Source organism: Osmia lignaria, chromosome 8, assembly GCF_051020975.1.
Source record: "Osmia lignaria lignaria isolate PbOS001 chromosome 8, iyOsmLign1, whole genome shotgun sequence".
Taxonomy (NCBI): domain Eukaryota; kingdom Metazoa; phylum Arthropoda; class Insecta; order Hymenoptera; family Megachilidae; genus Osmia; species Osmia lignaria.
The window spans coordinates 9,266,683-9,288,670 of NC_135039.1; the positions used below are offsets into that span (position 1 = coordinate 9,266,683).

Sequence of the window (21,988 nt, forward strand, 5' to 3'; positions counted from 1 at the left end):
ACAGACTGTTGGAGAGGATACAACGATATCGAAAACATACCACGGATGAATTATAAGCATAAAACAGTCAACCACAGCCAAATGGGTACCGGCCGATTTGTAAATGAGGAAACGGGTGTAAATACCCAAAAGGTTGAAGGATCGTGGAAACATTTAAAATATAATGTAACAAATGCAGGATACCGGAAAGAGAATCTTGCGGATCACATGTGTGCCTACATGTGGCAATGAAAGGACTTGATCCGTTTGACCAACTACTACAGGATATTAAAACTGTTTATCCAACATTAAATTTAAATAGTGATGATAATGACTCCGAATAATATTGTAATAACTGCAATCTAGTGTAAATAATAGATAGTGTGATAATCAATAATAATTATAGTTTAGTTATTGTAATAATTTAATAACTTAGAAATTTGTGCGTTTAAAAAATTTTAATCGGCCGCCAGCGTGTGCGAGCGAAACCAGTACATAAGCGGTCGCATCACGCCAGCACATCCGCTGCCAGGGACGTACACGAATAGGTAAGATCCCGATGTAGCAGTAGTAGTAGCAGTTTTTTGCAAATATCTCACAAACCGTTCATTTCCTCAAAATAATTATTTCGGATTTTTACTCCCCTCGACTCACTCTTCATAATTATATATGTCATACCTCTGCAAAGCGTTGTCACCATACTAAACTTCTGCCACTATAACTATAATCTATAACTATAATTTTGCAAATTTTGAATCCAATTGACAAAAAAATAAATCCTCTTTTTTTAAACTTTCCAAATCATTAAATTATTAAAATGCGAATCCTTTCGATGTTTCCGTATTATCGAAGCTCGGTAATTTTCCATTTCCGGAAAGAACCCTCTACTACAGTATTCTGAATTAATTGCAATTTTCGAACTAAAATCAACTATGGGGACTTACGAAAGTTTTATAGTCTCAGGGCACCAGAAAGCTTAAGAGAAGTGGGCATTTTGGGGTTCCAAAAATCGAATTCTTTTATTTCTTTATGTAATAATAAACAATATTCGGAATCAGAATTTACAATTAAAACAATTTTTGAGAATTGTTCACAAAGTTGAGCTTAACGCGTAAATTGATAGAGGCAAAATTTTAGAAAAATACTTCCTATATAAAATCACACGTTTTCCTGCACTCGTGTTCCTTTTTCTCAGTAACCATTCGACCGATCTAGTTACAACTTTGTGGGTTTTTACTACTAAGGGTAACACGTATTTTAGGAAAAGCTTTTTCTGAAATTCGGCTTACAATAAGACTAGCAGCATCTTTTATGTCGAAGGTAAGAGTACAAAAAAATCCACACATTTATACGCTTGTATAATTTTTCTATTCCGTATTTCAATATTCCCTGTAGCTCAAGTACGCATTTAGTATGATACACTAGATGCTCTGAAGTTGATGCCTAAGGTAAATTCTGAGAAAAAGGAACTTGAAATTGGCTTATTTTCTATGTATCGTGGAAAATGCCCCCTTCACTTGATTCGCTTCTGCCGACGGCAATCATTATTAAACGCAAAATGAAAATTTTCATGCAAAGATACAATGTCAAAAAAAATAGAAACTGTATCACTTACCAGAATTCGAAGATGCCCATGGTCTGCTGGTTGAGGGTAATAACGTTCTCCAGGTTCGATCTGCTTGCAGTTTTCGTTTCCACATAAAGTAACGTCGACCAAACACGATGATTCTTCAATGAAACCTTCTTCGCGGAAAACGAGCACCGAATTCGCAACTTCAGAACTTGTCTCGATACGCGCACAAGCAGCTACAGAAAAAACCGAGAACTGAAATTAATACAATTTCAAAGTATAATTACAAAAAGTTAGTTAGTAACACTGAATAACTAGTTAGAAGTTAAACTGCAAAACGCACGTTTACACACAAGTTACTCAAGTTAATTTTTCTAAACAAAGCGACGCACGAGTCAATATAATATAATACATCCGTACCCGCCGACCGTTCCATTCGGAATGATTCTGTAATGGCGACGAACGACGAAGGGCCCGTGTATGATGGAGGGGATTCAGCTCAGCGACGCGAGGCAACGGTGGTGGTGGAAACTTTTGATTTTGAAGACGCACGACGCAAGCGGACTTTTGGGGGCGATTCGCTCGTTGAACTTGTTGCCATCTTCGATTGTGTGCGAGTTTTTGCACGCGCACTTGCGATTAGCGAAGGGCAAACACGTTTAACGGTCGCTGAACTGCGCTGTTGATACTTTTTCTTCTGACTATAATTTAGATTATTATTCGAACGAATAATCATTTCATTTTATAATAAAATTGAAAATCGATTTAATGTTATAATCTAAAAATCTTAGCATCATGGAAAAGATGTTTGAAAAGAGGATTGGCAGAATATTAATTTCCCATTTTATCGTCTTCCTGTAATATGTTTAAGAAATAAGGTAATATATATCACCGTAAAAATATAAAAATTACAGTAAATGTGTGCAATAACTAGTTAATACGTGTAAATACACATAAGTTGTAAAGTTTCAGCAAAGATGTCTATCATTGACATAAATTTTTTTAGGATCTGGAATTTTTGTGTTTTAAAGTTTTTAAATTCTAGAATTTAGAAAGTCTGAAATCTCGGAATTTTTGAATTCTGAAATTTTGATATTTTGAAACTTTTGAATTCTGAAAGCTCAGAAGTTTGGAATGTTTGAATTCCGAAGTTCTGAAATCCTAAAATTTTTAAATGATGAAGGTTCACATTTTCGAGGAGAAGCGAGTTCAGATTTTTAGGGGATATCGATTACATATAAAAATATTATTATATAGAACAATGATCGACAAACTTTTTTTATATATTGCCGAATATTAAATGTTTTTTAGCTTTATCGGCTAAGAGACAAAATTAAAATTATGTAGATAACTACTTATAAAATAAAAGATGTTCTCATAAATTCTTTATTGATGAAATTAAAATACAGCTATAATCAGGAGTTTTTATTTCTTCGTTTAATAACATTCCCTATAATTGAGGTTGAAAAATTATTTATGAATTACTTATGAACACGACTTTGAATGTCATGTCACTTAAACATTTTATATGTATGTAATTTTTTTTTCAACATTTCAAAACCGAAAACAGTATCCTCAACTGTTGAGGATATAAAAACAGAAGCAGAATTGTAATTTATGGACTGCTGATATAGAATATCGTCTGCTTGATCAATTTTAATTATTTTTAATCCTTGAACGACGGACCGAGGAGAGAACCCCAATTTCAATTTGATTTCGTATTTCATATTATTTTCATTTACTAAATTTTACACTGTTCCTCTAAATATTCTTCCAATATATGAAACATTCCTTTAAAAATTATCGATTTCATTTTAGATTAATATTCTTCTATGTATATGTTTTGTAAATTTGGGCCTAGATTGACCCAGGCTCCGCTGTTTAAGTGTTAATATATTATGTCACAGAAATTAAATTTCCAAATAATTTCTCTCCGGTTTAAGTGTATAAATGCAATCGGGTTTCTAATTATTAAAAATATAAAGCAATGTTTCAGGTGTTCGGTTTTTTTGGGAGAAACTTTATGGAATATCTCAATTTTTTTGCGTTTTCAGTTATTAAAAAAAGAGATAAAGGGCAATTAGCTCAACGATATTTCGTTTTCGAACGATTTAAGGTAGCGACTCGTTCCGCACATGGTCTAGGAAGATGTTTGAAAGGACGGCAATCCAGGCACTCGACGATGGCTGGTGACTCGAAGTCACGTAGCTATCGAGTGCCATAGGATTGATTGTTTGAATGGAGACATGGGAATGTTTTGGAAAGGCGAGCGACCCGACGTTGCTTTGCTTAAAAGTATAAAGACGCTGTTCTTGAAGGATCTGGCTACGGACTGGGGAAGGCAAGGGTGTCTTCTGGTAAAAGAACTAACAAAGAGAGGGCCCCAAGTGTGACGCTGACTTTTTGATGAGCTTTTGCACAATGATAGAGCTTGAAAAACTGATGCTAATGATATCCGGTTTTGGGCGTAGACGGTTATTAGTTTATGAGATATTTAATGTTATTACCCTGCTTATGATCTGAAGTATAGGAAGTCTTTTCAAGAACGATCGTCGCGTAACCGGTAAGGCATCGCCCTCTCGGTAGATGGATGTTTTTTGTCGCGAGTTCAAATCCCATTAGACAGATTTTATCAACATGTTACAATATTTCACTTTTTACTACGTTTTTATTTTGCAATTGATTTTAAACTAACTTCCCGATGAGGTAGAGACTTGAAACTTTAAACATAGCTTAGAACTGGATGATAATGCAATATTAATTCGCTTTCTTGTCTGTCTGTTCATTAGGTTCAGGTACGCTGAAATTTGTAGATTTTATTCGTTAACGGCTCGATCGAGAATGATTACATCGGCGTGGCCCGATTCATTTGTTTTATTATTCGATGCATTTCTAGGGACAGCTGTATTCACAAGGGGAGTGAAAATCGCTTTTGGAATGGCAGTAGGTAGAAGTTGTAGTATACATCTAGGGTTTCAAAATCCTAATGGGTTTCTTCAGAATGGGCCTTCGTTTTTGCGATATTTGAATGTAAAGCTTCTGACGTATCTGGTATGTCATGTAGGTAACTGTTCTCAAGACGGTTCCGTGGGTGAAACGGTAGAGCGCTAGTATAATAGGGAGACAGGTGGGGTTTCAAACTTGCGGCTAATATTTTTTTTCTTTTTTTTTACTAATTTTTGTTGTGAAAATATATTTCCATATATTACATACTATATAATACATGTTATACATTATTTTACATAAATTTTAAAATTGCAAATGCACTTATAACATAACATTTTCTTATTCTAATCCTATCTTTCGCCGGTGTTTTTATATTTTTGTATTGTGGAAATATTTGCTCGTGCGAATGTTTTACACTGAAAGTTGCAATTGTCAAGCAGGTAAAATAGGCTAAGGATCAAACTTAACGGTAAGGGTACACCTGCGAGAGATAGAATTAGAATAAGAAAATGTTATGTTATAACTGCATTTGCAACTTTAAAATGTATGTAAAATAATGTATAACGTATACTATATAATATGTATAATATGGAAGTATACTTTTGCAACAGAAATTAGTAAAGAAAAAGAAATATCACTCACTTTGATTCGAACTCCAGCCGTCGTCTCACTAATAGGCTAGTGCTGTACAACTTCAGCCGCGGAACCGTCTTCGAAAAACACAATTTACCTACATGATATACCTGATACGTGAGAATACCAGAAACTTTACATTAAACTATCTCAAAAACGAAGGCCCATCTCGAAAAAACCCATAGGGTTTTGTAACCCTACATGTATACTAAAACTTCCACCTAGTGCCATTCCAAAAGCGATTTCCACACCCATGCACTCTCCTTGTCAGTCATGGGAGGGGTGGGGGCGTTCGGGCAATCGTTCCAGGCGCTAGATCTGCAGGGGGCACTGCAGCTCGGTATACCTAGTTATATCCGATTAGATTAGTAAAGCTGTGTAACGTGAAATATTATCACGTGAACATGGTTAGATGGTCTCTTGAATCGATATTTCTCGAATATTTGTCGAGGACCTTTGTATCGATGGTTAAACCATCTGTGCGTGCGCTCATATGAAATAGACAAAACCTGTATTGTAAACCTCTCGACGTGGGCGATCGGACTGGGAGAAAGTTGGAAATCCAGAAAATGGAATAGTTTCACTTCGAAAATTCTTGAAAAATTAATTTATGATAGACCATATCAAATTCGTTGTTTTCGACCAAGTCACGAACGGTCCTTAAAAGTTACGAAGTCTTTTTCGATATCCTGTCTTTTCATCAACTCTAAGAGGGTCGTAAATTTCCTCAAGAGTTGCCTTTTGCTAGTACAAAGTCTTGTTGTTTCCTGTTTCTCTTGGTCCCACGCTTTCTCGTAGCACATGTGCGCTGCAACGTTCTAGCGTCTTGGCGGAGCGCCTCCACTTCCACGCGCCTGAGGGTGGATCATAGCCAGGAGAAAGGGTCTACACAGGACGGGGAGGACTCCTCCACCATTGAACGAGAGATGATCCTGAGGGAGGATCCAGGATCCAGCGAGGAAGAGATATCGACCGGCATCACGCGAAGATATCCTCCGCCAAGCGCAAAAAGATCTGATGAACTTTGAAGTCTAAATATGACAGATCCAAAGCGCATTTGAAACTTTATTATTTTTCACAATTGCCAAGTAAATAGTTGAATTACAGACTAATAAACAGTTGTTAAAATCTCTTTCCGCGCCTTGCGAGCAGAGCGCCTCAGCGCTCCACGGATAACCTTACCTGCGCCTTAAAAAATCCCTAAGTGCAGTAATGCTTCGAAATAAGCAAGTGACTCGGGACCGAACAGTTGCTTATTTCGAAGCAGGTTGCTATTCGGCTTGACTTTGTTCTCGAAACGGGACGATAGAGAACGCGAGAAACAAATGAGAGATCCGAGGTAGCGGCAAATCATAAAGTGATCGGCCGAGCAGCGATGTTATTTTTTGAACAAGGATAGAATATAGCATGCCCTCTCATTCTTGCACTATGCTTTATTTCGAAGCAAATATACCCGACTGAGAAAGCATTACAGTAAAACCTGGATAAATGCAACGAAAGAATGCTTGGATAAGTGCAACATCGCTATCCCCTCCACTTGGGGGGATCCCCCTAGACGAACCGAGCCGCTCGACGAGAACACCGTGTAATATGATCCGACCGTAATATCGGTGTGACTAATACTAATTGAACGATGAAACTTTTTTATTTTTAACTTTTTCTTAATGAAACTTTTACTAACGCATTTGTGAGATTTTTCTGATTAAAATGACACCAAACATGATATAGTTTGAATTATATTTATAAACAATAGTAATAGAATAAACAACATAGAATTGACACCACGACTGAATATAAATGATGTCGGCTGAATACAAAAGATGTGTACGGACCCAGAATCGGCATGTCGGCTGAATACAAAACATGTGTACGGACGCAGAATCGACACCTAGCTTGGATAAATGCAACATTAAATGCCCAGAATCGACACCTCGCTTGGATAAATGCAACATTAAATGCCCAGAATCGCCACCTTGCCTGGATAAATGAAACCTTTGAAACCAGAGCCGACACCGCGACTGGTTTTGATTTCGATCTCTGTTGCTTTTCGCCAACATTTAACATCAATTTTAGCAAGTAATTATAATTGAAATTATATCGTGTTTGGTACCATTTTAATCAGAAAAATTTCACCAATGCGTTAGTAAAAGTTTCAATAAAAAAAAGTCAAAAATAAAAAAGTTTTATAGTTGAATTAGTATGAGTCACACCGATACGTTTCGGCTCTTTCCTTTCATCATCGGACCTCTCTCTTTCCGCCACTGTCTGTCCCTTTCTACGTTCACGCTTGGCTGGTCGTCGCGTGTAACTCGAGATTAGACACCTCGACTGGATATATGCAACGTCTGGGTCCCAATGTTTGTTGCATATATCCAGCTTTTACTGTATACTGCGCAATGCGCGGCAAATGTGGCAAAAGGAGTGTCCAATATATGAAAAATCCCGGTTTCGCCTCAATTACAAATCAAAGGTTCCTGTAAAAGATTCAGAGAAATTGTCAAAGAAATACAACCACCACACGATTTCACAAAAAACTTTTTACTTTGTTTAAACTTTGAAACAGTATGTTGGAATGCGTGGTAAAGGTGTTACAATACAAGAAATAAAATAAACTGGTTAGTGTGCAAAATTATATGTAATTCAAAAACTATTGAAACTAACAAGAAAATAAATTTGGATAGCTGATATGAAATACTGATGAATGTAATTTGTTAGTTAATTGAATTCAGATTTGACAATTGAGAGTTTACAAGGGTAAAGATGCTTATCCTAATGTAATATTCCACAGGATGAGGAATAATAATAAAGAAGAATTGAAGAAAAAATTATATGTAAACATTTATTTTTATTTTACTTTTTTATAATTCTGTAACAACTTATTTATTTTGTATTCTTATGATTAATTGTAATAATAACCAACTTTGTGTTTAATAGCTAAAAGATTCTTGTATTTATTAATAGTTATGTTTAATCAAAAAAGTACTCATTAAAATAGATCGATAATTGTCGCGTCGATAATACTACCACATCGATAAAAGATCGATATAGAGCGCGCGTTAATAAAAAGAGACAGCAACAGCGCGTAGAGAGAGAGAGAGCGATACACGCGGAGTCACGTACGCACAGGTCAAAGTCCAAAAACTTCCGGTAGCGAAAGTACGTAGAGCAAAAACTGTTACGTCAGCAGATCCTAGGTATACCATAAATACAGACGTGCCGAGCAGCGCGAGCTCACTTCGATTCTGATCGTAGTCCGACACGAATCTATGATACGATTATCACATAGAATTCCGTAGCTAGATTCTTTTGTCGGCAAAGCGGCGAAGATTCTACGACAGACCCGAAGCGCTCAACCACCGGTTCGCAGCGGTTCTCTCGCGTGTCTGGTTCGCTACCAAGCTTAACGAGCGAGCGAAAGTGGAAGCTCCTTGGATGCGGCCTATTAGTTACGGCTAAGTTATCTAGAAATCGTTCTGCGGCCGATCGAGCTACCTCCTACAGAGTCAGGACGGATCCTAGCTAATTACCGACAATTGATTATTCTATTTAAATTATACTTTTAAGTATTATTTTATAAATTCAAATTATAGATTTAAAGTTTTGATAATCGGATCTGGAGCCGCGTTCATTAATTAATTATTTTTCTTTGTATTTTTTATTTAGGACGAATTTCTTGTGATTAATAATTTGATTTTCTTTCATTGTATTTCATTCTAGCTCAAACGCGATTGTTATTTTTCTTTGTATTTTTTTATCCAGGGCGTACTCCACTGTATTCTACTAATATATTATAATATATTTTTAGAAAGGAATTAACGTTGGATTTCACTCCTTTACCGCGTACCACCCGAACCTATAATCCCTTCTTTTAAAAATTATTATTCTTATACGAGTCGCCTTCTTACAAGGGAACCGCTCCCCCTACGCGTCGGTGTAGTAGCGCACTCGTAATATTCTGGGACGTTACACTAAAATATTATAATGTCTACTGTTTGATTGAAATTGAAATATGAACGGCCTTTGATTAGAATTGAGACTTATCAATATAATTTTCGAATGCAGTTATAATTAAATCTTCAAATGACCACCTCGACCATTAGATGACAGAAAAATGGCGGATTCTACCCGCGAGGGTACGACTTGAATGAAGGAGACTCTTACAACCCAAACGGCTTTACAAGTCGCCCCTCGATTATAGCTCGTAGTCGAGGCAATCGTCTTAAGAGAATCGCGATTTTAGAGAATACGAAAAATATATGTATGATTAAAAATCGGTACGTGATTATGGAATCACGGGACGATCTAAAATGAAGAGACTCTTACAATTCGAAGGCTTCTTAGATCGCCCGTTTTGCCTTGTTGAAATCAATCTAATGCCGTGCTCGACAAAATAGAAATAAACAGGCTTACCGTGGAGGTGTAGAATATTGTTACGCCCCGGCGGAAAATTTGAAATTTATCCGCCTTGCATCCCTTATCAAGCCCTTTTGGGTTACGAGGATTTCTCATGTAAGGGGCGTGAGGTGGGTGGTTCACTTTTCCGCCAATCTTTTCCATCCCTCCTCGACCTTGTGCATTCTTGTCAAGCCCTTCGGGGTTGCGAGGATTTCTCATGCCAGGTACACGAGGAAAGGTCGTTTCAATTTCCTTCTTTACAACAGTTTACGTGACCCTCCTTGAAACTATCGTCGTTCAACCATAGTAACAGAAGACAGTTTATAATATTGCACAAAAACTCGAGTTTAGCTCGAGAGAGAGAGAGCCGTAGCATAACACCTGCGCTACGCAGTTAGCCAGTGCTTCGCATTTCGGGAATTTCCCCTGCTAACTGCGTAGAAACGGGAAAACCGTAATAACTTCTTTGGTAGAACGCTCTTCCTTTCTCTTTTGCACAAAGCGTCAGCCGGTCCAACAAGGATCATTATTATACGATCGGAATGATAGTGTGAAAGAGTGGTCGAATGAAAATGTATTTAAGCAACGGAAGTAAGGAATGAGAACCCTTATGAAAGCGAACGTCGCGAACGTTCGACCGCCGTTCGAAAATCCATCTGAATAAACATGTACATAGATTCAATAAATGTATAGTTTGTCACGGCATTGTAACTACCGTAAGCGTATCGTCCGCTGAATTAACCACTAAAATTAATAATATTCGTTGCAAATCGGAGAAACGAATAATTTTCATCTTTGTTGGGAAAGATTATATGGATGACGGCCTCATCTTCGAAAAATTATATGTATCATCCTATATTTCATTCTATAAATTCAGCCTGATTGATAGTTGCAATTTTGCCGTAATACAACAATTAGAAATTCAAATAGAAATACTGCGTAGTTTCTGGAAACCATTCAAACGATCATGGCAACGAAAAAGAAAAGAGAAAGGAACACCAAACAAAGGATGAAAGAATTTCGTCTAGCTCGAGCATCTTAGCCAATCACCGGGCACGCGACTCTGCCGAAAACGTACTACGATTCGTCAAACCGTCCCCTCCAAGGACGTTGATCGCGCGACGGGCCCTTCGACCGTCGATCTCGCGCAAAAATTCTTCACTCTTGATCGATCAATCGTAAGTACGTGATCGGGAGCCCGTGTGTCCGAGAGACAGAGCTGTTCGGAAGTTCGTGATAGTTTTCCTCTGCGATAAAGACCTCCACGTAGCGAGGCAGAGTGCTGTGGGAGTTGAAATAATCCGATTCTAAACAAGGACTCATAGACGCGCACGTTAAATTTTCTCTCTACCTAAAATTCTATCTTTTCTTTCCGTTTTAAATCGTTGTTCGCGTATTTCTCGTGTTAAATTCAATTCGCGTATTTATAAATTATTTGATTTTTGTAACTCGTTGTGTCTGTCTCTCGTCGACGTCCTCGTCCGATAATTCGTTCGCTGCGACAAATGCGTGATCAAAAATCTTACCGTTCTTTGGTGTTCCAGATCATCGAGCGAACATACAGTAAATTTAGCAAGCGAATAGATAATTGTCTTGTATTGTATAGAACAGCGTATCGGTAAGTCGATTCCATTACATTTTTCGAACACGACGTTTTTCAATTGGCAAAACGGGCGATCTGGTCCAGCCCTTCCGGGGGTTACAAGAGTATCTCAGGTCAGATCGTTCCATCGAACGAGGTATCGACTGATTATATTTATTTTCTGTGTTGCTATTTCGTTTTTCCATTTCTTTGTTGTTTCCAAAGGGGTGTACCGATATACTTATATTTTTGTGTACTAATAGTAAGCATCTTTGCCCTTGTTACGATTTTTGCATGAACTGGTGTTTTTCAACATTAACGAATTTCTAAATTAATTCAGATCTAAAGTTAAACTTTGGTATTTTCTATTATGTTATTCATTGTTTTTCAAAATTAAACCAGTTTCATTTTCTAAACAGTTTCTAATTTATTTCAAACACATTCCTACACTTTTCAGTTAAACCCACGCTTACCAACGTATACAGATTCAAGGAGGGACCCGCATGGGACCCAGAGCGCTGAACGAACCCTATGAAAGGCTAATAATCTAAACTTTTCCAATCTAACATCTCGTTAATTAATTCTTGTCTTTCGTCTTTTAATTGTCGAGAACGTTAACGCGCTCAAGACTGGTAGCAGCGAATACCAACCATCGCGCCAGAATCAGGGGAGAAAGAAATAGGAGGTTGCTTTGCAACTATCTAATTGCAACTATCTTTCCCTTTTACGTTGCACCGTCGCACGCGCAACGTAACAATATAATATATGATAAAATCGCTTTTGATCGTGGTTGAAAACTCGATGTCTGTAGATCTGGAACACCAAGAGAGAGGATAGAATTCTCGTAGCACACGCACTTGTCGCGCACGCGGTTGACCGTATTTATTACAACAATAAACGATTACGAAATACGTTCACGAATAAGACGATTACACAATTCAAGAAATTCAATAGTTAACGCAATGAATTTAATTCGATGATTTACGCGAGCAAACGGATTAAAATGTAGAAAGAAAAGATAGCAATTTAATAGAGTGAAAAGTTTAACGTGCGTGTCTGTGAGTCTTTGTCGCGTATTCGAAAAATTCACCCTCGCGACACTCTGCCTAATAGGACTTGCCGCGCAGTTAATTTATACAAAGTACTTCGACAACTCTTTCTCTAGACGCATGGGCTCCCGTCACGACTTACTCGATTGTTCGACGAAGAGTGATCAGCATCGATCGCGATCCTAGCCGGAAGGGCCCGTCGCGAGGACGATGTCCTGCGTGGGGACATTTCGGCAAATCACAGCGCGTAACGACGACGTCGCGTGCGTTTCTATTGGTCGAGCGCGCGTGCCAGCTAAATTCCTCTAGATCATGTTTTCTCTCTTTCTTGGTGTTCCTTCTCTGTCTAACGGCTTTTCGGTGTTTCTACGCCGTAGAATTTCTGGATTGTTCTATTCTCATCGATAATTCCAATATTAGATATATAATGATGCGATTATCAACTAATAGTTTAAATCAGAATTATTGAACAATAAATATGCGGGTAACTATAAACATGAACTATATCTGTTGTACTATTATGTATGAATAATGGACCGGCTATCACGAGGTTTCTTAATTAACAGTTGGCTTGTCCATAATCACTTTGTTCGCAGAGAAATCGATCAACAATACCAATTGCGGTGGTAACGCAAGTTGTTCGCTAAAAATCCTAATAGCATACGATGGTTTAACTGATAATTTCAGTAGTATTCAATTGTTCGATATTCGAATATTAATTCCTGTATTCGCAGCGAACTTTGTTCGAGAACGTTCCTCCTGTTCAAAATCGTACCGTTGGGTCTTAGTTTCAGCTAATTCTCGGAATTCGATACAATGACTTTTATTACCCTGTGTGACCCTTCGTCTCTAAACAGTTCTCGCATGTTGCTAACGTTCGCTGGTGAGGGTTCTCTATCCTTGCCCTTTGCACTCATTCGAATATTTGAATTTCATGCTATTTCATACCTTCATTGCAACACTCAATTCGCACGTACGGTCGGGTTTGGGACCGACTGGCGCCTACGCGTGAAAAAGAGGAGAGTATCGGTTAAAAATCTAAAGATAAATTGATCTTTACGCTTTTGCGCAGTTAACCTGAGAAGACCCCTACAATGCGAAGCACTGGCTAACCGCGCAGCGAACGCTGTTTACGATATCTCTCCTCGGTCGAAACCGAGTTTTTCTATCTCGAATTCTATTACTACGCAGTTGAGCACGACGATAGCTTCAAGGAGGGGTTTTAACTAAGAAAAGAATTGAGAAGTATGCGAAGAATGATAGGATAGAAAAGACAAAAGTAGAATAATTATAAGCTCAAACTTTTCCCTGTGCATTTCCCACATGAAGAAGTCTCTTACAACCCGAAGGTTTGATGGGAAAGCACAGAGTCAAGGAGAAATTAAAGAAAGGTGAAGTAGTAATTCGCCCTCCCCACGCCCCTTACATGAGGAGACTCCTACAACCCGAAGGCTGGATAAGGGAACGTGAGGCGGACAAATTTGTAAAATTTTTCCGGACGTGACAGTATGTATATTACAATTCTGATCATCAGCAAAGTAAATCGGCTTGAGCTGAGATTTATTTAAAATATTTAAAAATGATTATATTTACGGATAAAAATTAATTACTGTTGCATTATAATATTACGAATATTTATAAATTCTTGTACAAAAATCATCAAGAAGTAAGTTATACTAGAAATAATACTTTATGTAATATGTATGAAATTATTGATTAATCCACCTTTTGTTCTTATAACTAATTCGGAATACATCAATTTTTACATTTCTATGCAAATTTATTATTTTCGTCGTTATTGAACCTTGTAATTTCAAAAAAACCGTAATTAATATAATTTTAATTACAAAATATTATTAATATAGACAAGTACAAAATAATATTGTTGCGCCGGGGGTGGTGCTTGTAGTTTCTATTTTAATAATATGGACAACGAACTAAACAAAACTGTATAATTAGAATACAAAGTAATTAAAGAACATGTTACGTTGCGCGTGAGACGGCGCAACGTAACAGGGGAAAAATGATAAAATAAGAGGACAGTGTTACAATTAGATGGTTGCAAACTATCCCCAATTTCTTTCTCCCGCTTTTGGCGCGATGGTTGGTATTCGCTGCCACCAGTCTTGAGCGCGTTTAATGTTCACGACGATTAAAAGACGGAAAGACGAAATGTAATGTAACGTGATGTTAGATTTTATAAAAATTAGATAATTAGTCTTCCGTTGGGTTTGTCAGTGCTCTGGGTCCCGTACGGGTCCCTCCTTGAAACTGTATAAGTTGGTAAGCGTGGTTTTTAAAACTAAGGTGAAGGTGACTGTTTGAAAATGAATATGACACTGCTTGAATGATGAAACTGGTTTAATTAGAAAAGAAATTGAATGTGTAAAGTAAATAACAGAAAAATTGAATTCGACCTCGAATGGATTATGAAAATTTACTAAATTTAGAAGAATACCAGTTAGATAAGAATCGTTCTCATGAATATTAACAAAGGTAAAGATGCGTAAGAATAGTTAACAAATTAGTCGGAAACAACTCTTTGAAATCACAAATTGAAGGCGTGTACGATATTAACCGGACGCGAGTGCGTGTTTGACTATTTCGTTTCTTAAATTGTTAATTCAGAATTTAGTTTAATAGAAAAATAGCGGACAAACGGACGAAATAATCGCTTTGCGAAAAATATTCGATATTATAACTTTGAAATACCTCGTTTGGAAGGACGATCTGACGTGGACACTCTCATAACCCCGGAAGGCTTATTAGATCGCCCGTTTTGCCAAGCTGAAACCGTCGTGTTTCGGAAAAGTAATGGAATCGACTTTTCGAATCGCTGGTTAAATGAAACAAGATAATATTATAAACGCTTGTCTGAATGCTGTGTGTTCGCTTGATGATCTGTAACACCAAAGAACGGTAAGATTTTTCCCGATCACGCACTTGTCGCGGCGAAAATTGAACCAAACGAACGAGAACGTTGACGAGAGACAGACACGAATTGACGATTAATATAATTTATTATTATGCGAATGAAACTAATTCGATAGTTATGCGAGCAACGATTTAAAAGAAAAAGAAAAGATAGATTTGTATATTACTGTGATTTGAGACCGTTGTTTCGATCTCAAATGTCCCAGTTATCCTCGAATAAATTAATACTCGAGAATTGTTTACGTTAAATGATTGAATCAGTTGATTTGTTTAATATGAACTATATTTCAATAACAAGCTGTATGATACACAAGATGACAGAGTGTATGTTTCCGAGGTGTTACTACAGGGAGATTCTCTCGGCGCGCAACACAATGGAACCCTGCTGTGTTTGCGGGCAAAAAGCCCAGGTCAAGTCGTCGGACCCAAAACACACAGAGCAGTCTTGGGTCCGGCGACTTGACCTCCTGGGCTTTTTGCCCGCAAACACAGCAGGGTTCCATTGTGCGGGGCGGCTATTGTGTTGCGCGCCGAGAGAATCTCCCTGTAGTATGAGAGTTATCAGAGTTCTATCTCGGATTTTTCGTGTGCGTGTATAAAAGGAAAATGATCTATGCCTATCACTGATTGGCGGAGAAAATGTGGTGGGAGGTGTGAAAGAGTGGAAGTGAAACAGTCGATGAGTTACCGTGGGTTTTTCCACAATTTTTGGAAATTCCTTAATTTTTAATTGCTGAGCGCCTAACGGTACGCGACCCCAATCAAATAGTCGACCAGGCGTTGGTTTTATGACTTCTGGTATAATTTCTACCTGATGGTTGTTTGCCGGGACTTGAAGGGTCTGCGAGGCAACAAGATTATTTAGGTAGAAGGAAAGTTTTACATGCGCGTCTATGAGTCCTTATTCTGAATTCGGAAAATTTCACTCGCACGACACTCTGCTTCGCTTTACGGAGGGCTTTGCCGCAGAGAAAATATCGCGAAGTTCACAAATAACTCTGTCTCTCGAACACACGGGCTCACAATCACGTACTTACGATTGATCGATCAAGAGTGACAAATTTCGTGCGCGATCGATGCCTGAAGGGCTCGTCGCGCAATCATCGTCCTTGGAGGGGACGGTTTGACGAATCGAGGTACGGTGATTGTCTGAGATGCTCGAGCTAGACGAAATTCTTTCATTCCTTTGTTTGGTGTTCCTTTCTCTTTCTTAGTTCGTTGTCCGTTTGTCCATTCAATGGTTTCCAGATACTACGCAGTATATTTCTAGTTGAAAATGATTATTGTATCGCGATGAAATAGTGATCATTTATCAAATTGAAACCATTAATTAAAATGAAACAAGTAATGCCCGTATAGTTTTACTTTAACAAAGGATCAAAATTATTCGCTTTTCGTTTGCAACGAAAGTTATTGAAAGATTATGATAATTTGATAATAGACGATGCGATTTCGGTGACTGCAATGCCATAACAATCTATACATTCCATTGAATCTTAAGGGGGTAGACACGGGTAATAGTAGCGCGTTGACATTACCGGCAAAAATGGGCATAAAGATGGGTTTACACGCTTCCGTTATTCGTCCTTGTATGAGAACATTTAGGGCTGGGTGCGGGCTTATTCGAAAGAGGAAGGTCCAATGCATACCGCTCACCTCATGTTTCAGTGGGATTATGTTGATGTTTAGTAATATAAGCGTCCAAAGTAGAGGCAAAAAATCGACAAAATGCATTCGCGGAATCGAAGCATTTTTAGGCCACTAAAAGAGTGCTGTGATTGAAATCATGAGTTGAGCGGTCTAGCCACAACCCTTACCTGTAAATTAAGATCCATTTTGTCTTCATTTGTTGCGAAATAAGGACGAACAACGGATGCCCGTAAAAGCATTCTCACAGACCAGTTCCGCCATTTTGTGGATAATACAGAGCAATTCATGTCAAAATTCAGTTTAGCTAGTAGTTACAAGGTGGCGTCTAACTAACTAAGAAGGCTGTCGATTTGGAATCGTAGCCAAAATCAGGCGTTAGCTTGGTTACGTCACTCGACTGAAGGCAAGCGAAAGCAAGCGAAAAAGGCAACAACGCCGAGTGAGACGCACTACAGTCATGCTGTCCTTCTCTCTTGAGATTGTCCCTTTTCGCTAGGTTTTGACTGACGCCCGCCTGGATTTTTCACAGCACCCCATAACAAACCTCGCTCAAAGAGAAGGTATAACAAGAGAAGAATATACCTCCTCTTTGCAATAATTCTGCAAACGTTTATATAAGTTGTATACGAGATATTTATTTATTTAAATTATTTGTATTCACTCAGAATATTGACTCCTTTGTATTTTTTATTAGTTTCGTAAAAACAAAGTTACTATAGGTTTCTCAAAATACAAGCGTCACGCAATTGGGACGAGTTATATCTTAAATTTGGTAAGAGATAGGAAAAAGCTATTGATGTAAAAGTTGAATGATAAGACATATGAAAAGTATGAGATATCTCACGAAATATTAGTTTTTTAAACATTGTACTGCTATATATAGGCGCGTCAGCAAAATAGTGAGAGGGAATAGTAGCAAGGGGAGAGGAGAGAAGGAGCCGAGGCCTCTCCATTTATTAGTTCTAATAGTACTTTTTTATGCAGAATGTTTCAAGGAGTTGATACGAGTAAAGAAAAAAATGCAATTCTCTTTAAATCAAAAGTGCATCTGCATTTTTTTAGTGCATCGTTGCATTCGCGAAGAAAATGAAGTCATAGAAAAATAAACATTATCATACCATTGAACTTTTACATGAACAGCTTTTTTCTATCTCTTACCAAATTCAAGATATAACTCGTCCCAATTGCGTGACGCACGCTGTATGCTTTTATGAATTAAAAAACATTTATGGTGCGCCATATAAAATCCACGCGTTCAGTCAGTCAGAATTTACCGGAGCGGGACAATTTGTAAAAATACTTAAGGCGCTTCAAACACATTCAAACGCTCATCTCGCCAGAGGCATCGCGACAATACGGCTGAAGAACAAAATCGAAACATTGACGCGTGTTTAGAGTGAGATGTACGGTGATCGTGCTATCCTTCTTTGAACCTAAATGATAGAATTGTCCCGCTCTGGTAAATTCTGACTGAACGCGTGGATTTTATATGGTGCACCGTAGCACCTCTCGCTGCTGAAAAATATATGCCTACTCTAAAGAACCGAAGGAACGTGCAATCTGAGAAATTTTTTAGAAAAACTTATTAACTTCTTTAAATAAATGTTTTTTAATTAATAAAAATATACAGGATACGTCATGCAATTTCTGACGGGTTATATCTTGAATTTGGTAAGAGATAGGAAAAAACTGTTTATGTAAAAGTTCAATAGTATGATAATGTCTATTTTTCTGTGATTTCATTTTCTCCGTGAATGCAACGATGCACTCAAAAAATGCAAATCCACTTTTTATTTAAATGGAATTGCATTTTTTTTTTTACTTGTGTCAACTCCTTGAAACATTCTGCATAAAAAAGTACTATGGTAATATTAGAACTAATAAATGGAGGGACCACGCGTCTACATATACAGTAAAAGCTGAATATATGCAACAGAGATTGGAAACCAGACGTCGCATTCATCCAGCGGAGATGTCGAATCTGGAATTAGATGCGACGACCAGCCAAGCATGAACGTAGAAAGGGACAAACAGTGGAGGAGAGAGAGAGAGGTCTAATGATCAAAGGAAAGAGCCGAAACGTATCGGTGTGACTAATACTAATTCAGTTATAAAACTTTTTTATTTTTTACTTTTTTTTACTGAAACTTTTACTAGCGCATTGGTGAAATTTTTCTGATTAAAATGATACCAAACACGATATAGGTTGAATGGGGCGAGGTTATGGGGCGCTGTGAAAAATCCAGGCGGGCCGCAGTCAAAACTTAGCGAAAAGGGACAATCTCAACATTCAGAATGAGAAAAGGACAGCATGACTGTAGTGCGTCTCACTCAGCGTTCGGGCGATGTTGCCTTTTTCGCTTACCTTCGCAGCACAGTTCGAGTGACGTAATCAAGCTAACGCTTGATTCTGACTACGATTCCAAATCGGCAGCCTTTCTACTTAGACGCCACCTTATAATTACTAGCTGAACTAAATTTGTCACGTGACTTGCTCTGTAGTATCCAGATAATCGCGGAACTCGTCTTTGGGAATGCTTTTACGGGAATACACTTTTCGTTCTCATATGAGAAGATTTTGATCTAAATAACGGTTCATTCGAAAGAGGAAGGTTCAATCTCCTCTGACCGCAGGGCGGTCTGGTCACCGTTTGAGTCACGGAACTGTTTTAGTGACCTAAAAAATACTTGGAATCTGCGGATGTATTTTGTCGATTTTTCCTCTACTTTGGACACTAATATTATTAGATATCAACACAATCGCGTTGAACCATGACCAGACCGCCCTGCATTGGACCTTCCTCTTTTGAATGAGCCCTCACCCAGCCCTAAATCTTCTCATATAAGGACGAAAAGTGTATTCCCGTAAACCCCTGTTTAGGCCCATTTTTGCCGGTAATGTCACCTCGCTGCATTACCCGTGTCTACCCCCTTAATGCATTTCATTAGGTGGATTGGACATTCGCTTTTTAATGAATTTAAACAATTTCAGTCTAACGAACATTCCTTCGAGAACGTTCCTTTGTTCAAATTTGCCGTTAGATCTTTTCGCCATGCAATTTCTCGGAATTCTCGATACAATAGTGTTTATTGCCTTAAACGACCCTTGATTTCGAACGACAAAACGCCTTTCGGCGATCAAAAGTCGATTTTCGTGAATTCGAAAATTGAGAAACTGTTTACATACATCGATAGAGAACAATCTATAGTTTAACGTAGTGTAATCCGTTTTATCATATTTGCTTCCGTTTTGCCGTGGTTCGCACTCAAAGTCAGTAGAAATTTGTCAAAACGAAACGCTGATGATATTATCCGTCACTTCAATGTACGATTCTAATCACTTTTACTCGGAAAGATAAAATTCAAATGAATTACAAGGTTTACTAGATTAGTATAGATTCTATTCAGTGCATAAAATAAGTTAAAATGTTAACAACTTTTTAAATAATAGGATCTGATTGAAACGAAATAAATTTAACTAAAATCTCAACTTTGCGTTTGATTTAAAAAAAATGTGCACATTTGTGCAGGGTGTGATTATTACTGTAGTAAAGAGTGAACCTTCCTCTATCAGAATCAGAAAAAAACGGCTGCCCCAACCTGCCACTGCTAAAAAAAGTGGCGATTGAAATAAATTACACCCATCTTGGCCGCAGCGCACGATGATGGAAAAGTAGTACCAGATACGATTATTAACTAGTTAACTGCATTCAACGTGTATATTCGTCATCTAAAACTTTATTTCGGCCTTGGAATATGCCATAATAAATTTTCATAATTGTCGAAACTATTTTCACGGTATGATTTGGTATAGATCATAATAAATATAAATAAATATATTATAATAACACATGTCTTGTCATTTTTTAATTATTATATCCGTTTTCATTACAGTTATTAACAGTTTTAAGTCAAATTTTTGTTAAATAACATAAACTATGTCTAACAAGTGAAGGATATTGAACGCGTTACAGTTTATACGTGAATATCTTGACACCCTGTTGTTCAATATGATTTATATTAATACAACTTAAGTATTATAATGTAGGCAAAAACTTCCCAAAATTTCATTAAAATATTTCCAATAGAACCGAAGTTACAGAATTTTGATCGCCAAAAGCAGTTTTGTCCCACTGTGCGGCGTACAAAAGACACGGGTCCATTCGGGACCGTCCAATCGGGACGCGTCCAATCTGTTGACGTCCAAGTGGGACACTCCCAGTCCTACTATTTTACACAAAATTTGATTGTTTATCCGAAGAAATATTAGACATTTCATTTAAAAAACTAAAGGTGACCCAAATGTTTCGCTATAAAAAGTAAGGTAATAAAAAACAGATTAGAGCGTTGTTTGTCTACCGGGATACCAAACAACTTTTGTTTGAAACATTTCTTCGTACAACGAATAACTTACGAGTTATTTTAAATCGTCTTGTTAAAAGAATCATCCTGTATATTTCCAATTGCTTACGTTGTATAGAGTTTTTGCCGCCTAATAGATAACGAGAAGGATATTTGTACAATATTACGAAGGAAACATTGCCATTTCATACTATCCAGATATGTACAGTCACTCATAGTGAAAATCGTCCCCCCTTAACGGGGCGTATATTAGTCTAACGTAAATAAAACAATAATTACAAATAAAATACAATGATTGCGCATATCAAATTATTCTACATAAATAACTACATAATATAATCTAAAAGCAAAAGATTCTGTTGAATAATAATCGAGATATAGCACTGCAAATAGATCTACAACAACGACTTGATAAATTGCAATAGTTATTTGATTTTGTAATTTTTAATGAGTGATTCTTATAGATTTTTGTGTGCTGAAGCCGAATCTCTAAACCCTTTTTATCGAATTTTCATAATTTTCGAGATGATCAATCTTAAACACAAATTGCAAATATTCAACTTTGGAAATGATTTATACTTTTACAATAGCACATGTTCAGTTTCTTTTTTCACGTAATAATTCTGTATGTATGTGTGTAGATCATTTGGGATCGCTAGAAAAAAACGGGAAAGGGATATAAACATTTGTTAACAATTATCGACAGGTTTACAACATTTATTAAATTATTTCTATGCAAATCTACGAACTCGCAAGGGGTAATGAAGTCTGTAAAAGAATATTATCGCGCATATAGCATACCTGTTCCGTTCAAACCGCGTCATACTAACGCGTGACAACCATGCACTCTTGCGCCAAACAAACAAAACATCGTCCGCTCGCACTAAC

General features: G+C 37.4%; 1 protein-coding gene across 3 annotated transcripts in view; it reads right to left on the bottom strand.

The window, feature by feature from the left end:
- Positions 1-21,988, bottom strand: part of LOC143305497 (uncharacterized) — a 743,008-nt gene that overhangs the window by 396,412 nt on the left and 324,608 nt on the right. For all 3 annotated transcript variants that reach the window (XM_076689414.1, XM_076689415.1, XM_076689416.1), the window contains exon 3: positions 1,595-1,785. In XM_076689414.1, coding sequence (XP_076545529.1) covers positions 1,595-1,785 — 191 coding nt within the window. The remainder of the gene's footprint in view (positions 1-1,594; positions 1,786-21,988) is intronic.